We start from the raw sequence: 7,537 nt of genomic DNA on the forward strand, positions 1-7,537 counted from the left end.
GGCCGGCGGCGGGCCTCGCAGCTCCGAGTTGCTCCCCGCGGCCGTCGAAGAGGTATCCAGGCCCCGCCACCCCAGCCTCCTCCCACTTTCCTGTTTGGCGGAGTGGCAGGAGCCACGGAGTCGCGGCCAGGCCTTCGTGGGGCACAGAACTTGGGAGGGGGACTGAGCAAAGTGAAGACGGGCCGGACCTCGCTCCAGGTGTGGGAGGGGTGGCTGGGAGCGCCTCTGCTTCCACAGCAGCCTTTTTCTGGCCTGCGCCCCTACTGTCTCCTGCAGGCACCAGAGTCCCACTGCTGGGGGCCCCACCTGAATCGGGCTGCAACCCAGAGTCCACAACCTACGCCAGGGCGGAGCTGCCAGGGGTCGGTGCCGGACTACGGGCAGCGGCTCAAGGCCAATCTGAAAGGCACCCTGCAGGTGAGGAGTTAGCAAGCAGTGAGTCCACACTAGGTCCAGAGGTGCTTCTGGGCCGGGGCACTTTCTTGTCAGTCTTTGCACACAGATAGGCACAGGTTTCTATGCCAACCAGGACACGAGTCTCCACGGAGCTTCTCGGGGCCTTCGCCCTTGATTTCCTTTCTAGTCCAGCCTTGTGCTAATTAGCCTGCCCTACGATTGAGGGTGGGGACTCAGGCAAGTTTCAGAGTCTACAGAAGCCCAGGGCCTGAGTTTCTGCTGCCATTCTGTTCCCTTCCCAGGCCGGACCAGCCCTAGGCCGCAGACCCTGGCCTCTAGGAAGATCCTCATCCAAGACGCCCACCCCAAATCCCCCAGGCACAGGGCCTGTCCCTACCTTTGCAGAAAAAGTCAGTGATGAGCCTCCACAGCCCCCTGGGCCCCAGCCAAGGCCAGGCCAGCTGCAGCATCTGCAGGCATCCCTGAGCCAGCAGCTGGCCTCCCTAGATCTTGACTGGTTACAGCGATGTCACAGTGAGATCCCAGACTTTATGGGGGCCCCCAAAGCCTGCAGGCCTGGCCTAGGCTCAGAGGAATCACAGCTTCTGACCCCGGGTGAGTCAGCTGTCCTTGGTCCTGGTGCTGGCTCCCAGGACCCAGAGGCTTCAGCCCTCCAAGAAGTCAGCATCGGTGCAGGGAGCCCCCAGCCCAGCAGCAGTCGAGGCAAGAAGCAGAGACGGAACAAGGAGCTCTGGGGGAGCCCCGTGCAGGTCCAGCAGCAGAGCAGCCATGCTGGACCCCCATCAGAGGGGGCTGGGGCTGTCGCACTTGAGGAAGACCCTCCAGGGAAACCTGTACAGGCACAGCCACCTCAGCCCTGCAGCAGCTCGTCGATCCCCAGGTACCACAGACTCAGCACCTCCAGTCAAGCTAGGGTGGGGAAGGCTGAGAGCACAGCCCACCTGCACGTCTCTAGGCTGGCCCGCCACGATAGGGGCAATTATGTACGGCTCAACATGAAGCAGAAACGCTACGTGCGGGGCCGGGCACTCCGTGGCAGGCTCCTCCGCAAGCAGGTGAGACAGCGACGGACTGGGACAGGCCCTCCCTTTCCCTCCCCTCAGCACCCCCACATGTCCCACCCAGTGACCCTCCTATGTGGGCACCCTTCAGGCATGGAAGCAGAAGTGGCGGAAGAAAGGGGAGTGTTTTGGGGGTGGTGGTGCCACAGTCACAATCAAGGAGTCTTGTTTCCTGAATGAACAGTTTGATCACTGGGCACCCCAGTGTCCTCAGCCAGGTGAGACATCTGCCCTGGAGGGTGGGTCTGGCCAACACTGTCGAGAGAGCACGGTACTCTTTTGGGGGATACTTCTGTTCCAAGCAAAAGACTTTCCAGGTGCCCCTGGTCCAGGCCCTACCCTGGCTCCCCCAAAGGCGGGTGGCAAGGACAAGGATGGGTGTCAGCCTTTTATGTTTTGGAAGAAGTAGTGCAGAAGAAGGGCACTGCCTGCTGCCAATCCCTTTGGGGGAAGAGAAGGTTGTAGCCAGTGGTTGTTTTGCTTGGAGCTCCCATTCCACCTTCTCTTGTCTGCTCCAGTAAGTGAGGAAGACACAGACCGTGCTGGCCCTGAGCTGCTGGTTCCTGCACCACAACCTGTGCCTGGGGTGCCCAGCCTGGCCTCCACCATGCTGCCACTCTACTCCCTGGGACCCTCAGGGCAGCTGGCAGGTAAGCAGTCAGCTTCTGGCCCAGAGCCTTTACTGAGGGGTTGGTGTGCCTTAAGTCATGGTGGTCAACACCTGTGTCTTCAGAGACGCCGGCTGAGGTGTTCCAGGCCCTGGAGCAGCTGGGACACCGAGCCTTCCGTCCTGGGCAGGAGCGCGCGGTCATGCGGGTCCTGTCTGGTGAGTGTGGCTGCCGGGGCTGAGGCCGGGCTGAGGCCAGGCTGCAGAACCCTGCTGCTGACTCGCGCCCCACACAGGCATCTCCACGCTGCTGGTGCTGCCTACAGGTGCCGGCAAGTCCCTGTGCTACCAGCTCCCGGCGCTGCTCTATGCCCGGCGCAGCCCCTGCCTCACGTTGGTCATCTCTCCTCTGCTGTCACTCATGGACGACCAGGTGTGCACACAGGGCCCTGGGCACATGTACACAGCCAAGAACCAGCACTTGTGACTCAAGGGCAACTGCTGCTTCTCCCCTAACTGCCCCCTCCCATGGGAGCTTCAAAGTATCTGTGGCCTCAGTCCCAGTCCTGGCAGCAGGTCGAAGGCAGCCCAGCTCCACAGGCACCACGGCCACCCCTACAGGAGCTGTGCTGGGAAGGGAGCCCTCCCCACTGAGTCTGTCTGCTCCGGGGCTCCTGGGCCAAGGCCCACAGGACCCAGGACCTGGTTCTCCTCTCCCCTGAGGGCCTAGGATGGACATGGCAGCAGCTCTGGGATGACCTGGGGAAGGGCCAGGGCTGGGCTGGCCTATGACAGCCGTTGCTCCTGCATTTGCAGGTGTCTGGCCTGCCACCGTGTCTCAAGGCAGCCTGCATACACTCGGGCATGACCAGGAAGCAACGGGAGTCTGTCCTGCAGAAGGTGGGGGCCTCATGGGCCTAGGGGTGAGGGAGGCAGTGCCTGGGCTGTGCCTCTGATCTTGCTGCCTTCAGGTTCGGGCAGCCCAGGTACACGTGCTGATGCTGACACCCGAGGCACTGGTGGGGGCAGGAGGCCTCCCTCCAACCACGCAGCTGCCTCCAGTTGCTTTTGCCTGCATTGATGAGGTCCACTGCCTCTCCCAGTGGTCCCACAACTTCCGGCCCTGCTACTTGCGCGTCTGCAGGGTGAGCCATATGTGAACTGGGGTGGGCGGCTAGGGCCAGGATGGGCTGGATGGCCTCACGCCACCACCGCCTCTGGTGCAGGTGCTTCGGGAGCGCATGGGCGTGCACTGCTTCCTGGGTCTCACAGCCACAGCCACACGCCGCACTGCCGGTGATGTGGCACAGCACCTGGCTGTGGATGAAGAGCCTGGCCTCCATGGGCCAGCCCCAGTTCCCGCCAACCTGCACCTTTCCGTGTCCATGGACAGGGACACAGACCAGGTGGGTGTGCGAGCTCTGGGGACCGTGCAGGGCCCTGGCTCCCGACTGCCCACGCTAACGGCTCCTCACCCCTCACTGCCCACGCCGACCTCTCCTCACCCCCCACCACGGCCCACACCGACCTCTCCTCACCACCCACGGCCCACGCTCACACCCCACTGCCCACGCCGACTGCTCCTCACTGCCCACGGCCCACGCCGACCACTCCTCGCCAGGCACTGTTGACACTGCTGCAAGGCAAACGTTTTCGAAACCTGGATTCCATCATCATTTACTGCAACCGGCGCGAAGACACAGAGCGGATCGCTGTGCTTCTCCGAACCTGCCTGCATGCAGCCCAGGGCCCAGGGCCTGGAGGTGAGGCACAGACAGGGCTGGTGTCCCCGTGGACCCACCTTGGGCATACATGGCTCCTCCCACTGACCATCTGCCTGTCTTCCCCAAAGGTCGTGCCCCCAAAACCATGGCCGAGGCCTACCACGCGGGCATGTGCGGCCGGGAACGGCAGCGGGTACAGCAGGCCTTCATGCGGGGCCAGTTGCGGGTAGTGGTGGCCACGGTGGCCTTCGGGATGGGGCTGGACCGGCCAGATGTGCGGGCTGTGCTGCATCTGGGGCTGCCCCCAAGCTTCGAGAGCTACGTGCAGGCCGTGGGCCGGGCCGGGCGTGATGGGCAGCCTGCCCACTGCCACCTCTTCCTGCAGCCCCAGGTTGGCACCCCCCCAACTGCCAGTGCTCAAGCCCCCAGTGCCCCACCCCGCCCTCATGATAGTTGTCCCGCAGGGCGAAGACCTGCGAGAGCTCCGCAGACATGTGCATGCCAACGGCACAGACTTCCTGGCCGTGAAGAGGCTGGTGCAGCGCGTGTTCCCAGCCTGCACCTGCACCAGGCCGTCCCCAGAGCAGGAAGGGGCCATGGGTGGAGAGAGACCTGTGCCCAAGTATCCCCCTCAAGAGGCTGAGCAGCTTGGTGTCCACCAGGCAGCCCCAGGACCCAGAAGGACCTGCGTGGGCCACGAGCGGGCACTCCCAGTACAGCTCACCGTGCAGGCTCTGGACATGCCGGAGGAGGGTGAGGAACCTGGGGTAAGCCACGGGTGTGGATGGGCTGTGCCCACGTCCCCTGAGCCCTGCTCTGCCCACAGCCATCGAGACTTTGCTGTGCTACCTGGAGTTGCACCCATGCCACTGGCTGGAGCTGCTGGCGACCACCTATATCCACTGCCGTCTGAGCTGCCCTGGGGGCCCTGCCCAGCTCCAGGCCCTGGCCCACAGGTGAGCACGCCCTGCCCTGAGTTAGAGGCAAGGTTGGAGAATCAGGGCTGCTGGCCACATGTTTCCTTTTCCCTGGGCACAGGTGTCCCCCTTTGGCTGCCTGGTTGGCCCAGCGGCTGCCTGAGGACCCAGGGCAAGGCAGCAGCTCCGTGGAGTTTGACATGGTCAAGCTGGTGGACTCCATGGGCTGGGAGCTGGCCTCTGTGCGGCGGGCTCTCTGCCAGCTGCAGTGGGACCATGAGCCCAGGACAGGTGCGCCCCGCCCCACCCCACCCAGCCCTGGATGCTGCCTGCCTGCATCTGACATGCTTTCCGACAGGTGTGCGGCGCAGGACAGGGGTGCTGGTGGAGTTCACGGAGCTGGCCTTCCATCTTCGCAGCCCAGGAGACCTGACCGCTGAGGAGAAGGACCAGATCTGTGACTTCCTCTATGGCCGTGTGCGGGCCCGGGAGCGCCAGGCCCTGGCCCTTCTGCGCAGAACCTTTCAGGCCTTTCACAGGTTGGGAGGAGGTGGGAAGGGCCTGGGGCCATCCACCCTCCTGCAGTGATCAGCTCTGACGGGCTCCTCCCCACAGCGTCGCCTTCCCCAGCTGTGGGCCCTGCCTGGAGCAGCAGGATGAGGAGCGCAGCACCAGGCTCAAGGACCTGCTCCGCCGCTACTTTGAGGAAGTGGAAGAGGAAGCACAGGGCCCGGGAGGCATGGAGGACACACAGGGCCCTGAGCCAGGGGAGGCCAGAGTGAGTACAATAAGGCCAGGAAGAACATCGGGGTTGCATGTTCCTTGGGCTCCAGGGGGCTTGCTGTGTGGATGCAGTGCCACAGTAGCTCAGAGGAAGCCTGATGTGCCTGTCCACACAGCTCCAGGATTGGGAGGACCAGGTCCGCTGCGACATCCGCCAGTTTCTGTCTCTGAGGCCAGAGGAGAAGTTCTCGGGCAGGGCTGTGGCCCGCATCTTCCACGGCATCGGTGAGGCCTGGGAGGCTCCACCCAACGCAGGCTGGAGCTGGGGCTGGGGCAGGTGAGGCCTGGGACGCTCCACCCCATGCAGGCTGGGGCTGGGGCTCATGGCTGTGTCTTTACTCCACCATAGGAAGCCCCTGCTACCCAGCCCAGGTGTACGGGCAGGACCGGCGCTTCTGGAGAAAATACCTGAACCTGAGCTTCCACGCCCTGGTGCGCCTGGCCACAGAAGAGCTCCTGCGGGTGGCCCGCTGACTGCACTGCGTCGGGGGATGTTGGGTAGAGCTGGGGTTGTCTGTGGCTAGGGCAGTGACTGAAGCCCTGGGCAAAACCTGTTACAGGATGTGAGGACGAGGAGACTCCAAAATGCAGAATATAAAGTGCTCACATTGTTTTTATGGGCCCTCCTGGCCAATGAGGCAGCCCCCAACCTGGGGACAAGCACATCACATACTCTAGGCACACGTGGCTTTACTGACCAGTCCAGCCACCCAGCTCAGAGAAAGGTGCTGGGTGCCAGGCCCAGGTACAGAACGGGCAAGGCAGAGAGGGCGAGCAGGAGGAAGAAGCAGGGATGTGGCCCCAGCCCGTCGGCCAGGCCTCCAGCCAGAGCGCCCAGCAGCAGCTTCCCCAGTAGCTCCAGAGTGGCCAGAAGGCTGTAGTGTGTGGCCTGAGGGGGTGGGGGTCAGGGTCAGAGTAAGGCCCACACAGCCCCAGCCCTGCAGTCCCTCTGTGTCCCTGCAATGTCTCTTCACCTGCAGGGCCCTGGGGGCCAGCTGGCTGCAGCGCATCATCCCAGTGAAGGTGACTGTGGTGACCAGGCCTCCCAAGAAGTGCTGCAGACATAGGCTCAGCAAGGCTGACCCTGGGAGGGCAGAGGTCAGCGGTCAGCAGTGCCCCAGGCTCCTGGCCCCTCTTTTCCTCCCTCCTCAAGGCCAGCCCCTCACCTCTCAAGATTGTGCCAGGGCCCATGCTGGCCCCCAGGGTGTCCAGGTGGAAGACCAAGGCAGTCTGGCAGGCTAGGCCCCCGAAGCGGAGCCGCAGCACTGACTTCAACAGAGGCAGCAGTTCCCTGGGGTGGGGGGTGGGAAATTGGGCAGTATAGGGATTGGGGACAGCTTGGGTACAAGTGGGTGGGCAGGGCACACTGGGGAGGGCTCACCAGTGCTTGGCCAGCAAGGTCCCACCCAGGGAGGAGCCAGCGATGGAGCAGACCACAGCACCCACACCATTCCACAGTCCCAGCTCAGGGGCAGAAACACCATGGTCCAGCAGGAGAAGAGGAAACAGGCTGCTGGCACCCTGCTCACCTTGGGTTGCGGAGAGGGAGTATGAGCACAGGAGGTTCCATCTCTGCCCCCACCTCCCTTCTCCCCACCTGGGGCCTCAGCCCTGCCCTGCTCTCCTCAGTGTTCCAGAGCTGCAGGTGCTGGGGGGAGAAATGGGGCAGCCCGAGAGAGCGCAGGGATGTGGTTAGAGCTGGGGGAGGACAAGACAGCAAGGTGCAGCTGCAGAGCCCCGGATGTCAGGGCCAAGTCCTGCTGGTCATACCCAACAAGAGAGTGGCCCTGTAATGGGTTGCAAGCACTGGGGACACACCTGGAGCTGTCCCGGAAGCCACACCGCTGCTGTTGCCTGCCTCGAGGCCTCACTCACCCAGCTTGTAGGTGAGCACAAAGCCTGCCGTCCACAGGGTCCCCGGCACAGCCACCACGTCCCGCAGAAGGTGCGCGGTGTGGGGACGTTGCTTGGACGGGGCCGGCTGTGGGAGCCGCCGCAGCGCTGGTGCAGCCCAGGCCAGGGCCGCGG

The 7,537-nt window shown here is 63.8% G+C and overlaps 2 protein-coding genes across 2 annotated transcripts in view; one reads left to right on the top strand and one right to left on the bottom strand.

Moving 5' to 3' along the window:
- Positions 1 to 6: 6 nt before the first annotated feature.
- RECQL4 (RecQ protein-like 4) lies at positions 7 to 6,130 on the top strand. Its single transcript, XM_011938012.1, has 19 exons — positions 7 to 52; positions 277 to 417; positions 699 to 1,472; positions 1,570 to 1,696; positions 1,997 to 2,128; positions 2,212 to 2,304; positions 2,382 to 2,518; positions 2,902 to 2,985; positions 3,057 to 3,230; positions 3,312 to 3,491; positions 3,707 to 3,848; positions 3,938 to 4,200; positions 4,274 to 4,562; positions 4,636 to 4,765; positions 4,848 to 5,017; positions 5,085 to 5,265; positions 5,342 to 5,504; positions 5,626 to 5,734; positions 5,859 to 6,130. Exons 3-19 carry the CDS (start codon positions 948 to 950, stop codon positions 5,981 to 5,983), a joined length of 3,024 nt encoding a protein of 1,007 aa, XP_011793402.1. The 5' UTR covers positions 7 to 52; positions 277 to 417; positions 699 to 947; the 3' UTR covers positions 5,984 to 6,130.
- A 55-nt stretch (positions 6,131 to 6,185) lies between these two features.
- MFSD3 (major facilitator superfamily domain containing 3) overlaps positions 6,186 to 7,537 on the bottom strand; it is a 2,249-nt gene continuing 897 nt past the window's right edge. Inside the window, exons 2-6 of the mRNA XM_011938199.1 lie at positions 7,385 to 7,535; positions 6,891 to 7,038; positions 6,676 to 6,800; positions 6,484 to 6,593; positions 6,186 to 6,398 (exon numbers count right to left, since the gene is read on the bottom strand). Of these exons, the coding sequence (XP_011793589.1) occupies positions 6,225 to 6,398; positions 6,484 to 6,593; positions 6,676 to 6,800; positions 6,891 to 7,038; positions 7,385 to 7,535 (708 nt within the window). The 3' untranslated portion in view covers positions 6,186 to 6,224. The remainder of the gene's footprint in view (positions 6,399 to 6,483; positions 6,594 to 6,675; positions 6,801 to 6,890; positions 7,039 to 7,384; positions 7,536 to 7,537) is intronic.

Source organism: Colobus angolensis, unplaced genomic scaffold (genome assembly GCF_000951035.1).
Source record: "Colobus angolensis palliatus isolate OR3802 unplaced genomic scaffold, Cang.pa_1.0 Scaffold17, whole genome shotgun sequence".
Lineage (NCBI taxonomy): Eukaryota > Metazoa > Chordata > Mammalia > Primates > Cercopithecidae > Colobus > Colobus angolensis.

What these genes read in the sequence shown, in the direction of transcription:
- RECQL4 (XM_011938012.1), top strand. Translation starts at nt 948, where the DNA reads ATGGGGGCCCCCAAAGCCTGCAGGCCTGGCCTAGGCTCAGAGGAATCA. An exon ending in ACCCCAGTGTCCTCAGCCAG is followed by an intron (nt 1,697 to 1,996) that starts GTGAGACATCTG and finishes TGTCTGCTCCAG; the next exon opens with TAAGTGAGGAAGACACAGAC. An exon ending in CTGAGCCAGGGGAGGCCAGA is followed by an intron (nt 5,505 to 5,625) that starts GTGAGTACAATA and finishes CTGTCCACACAG; the next exon opens with CTCCAGGATTGGGAGGACCA.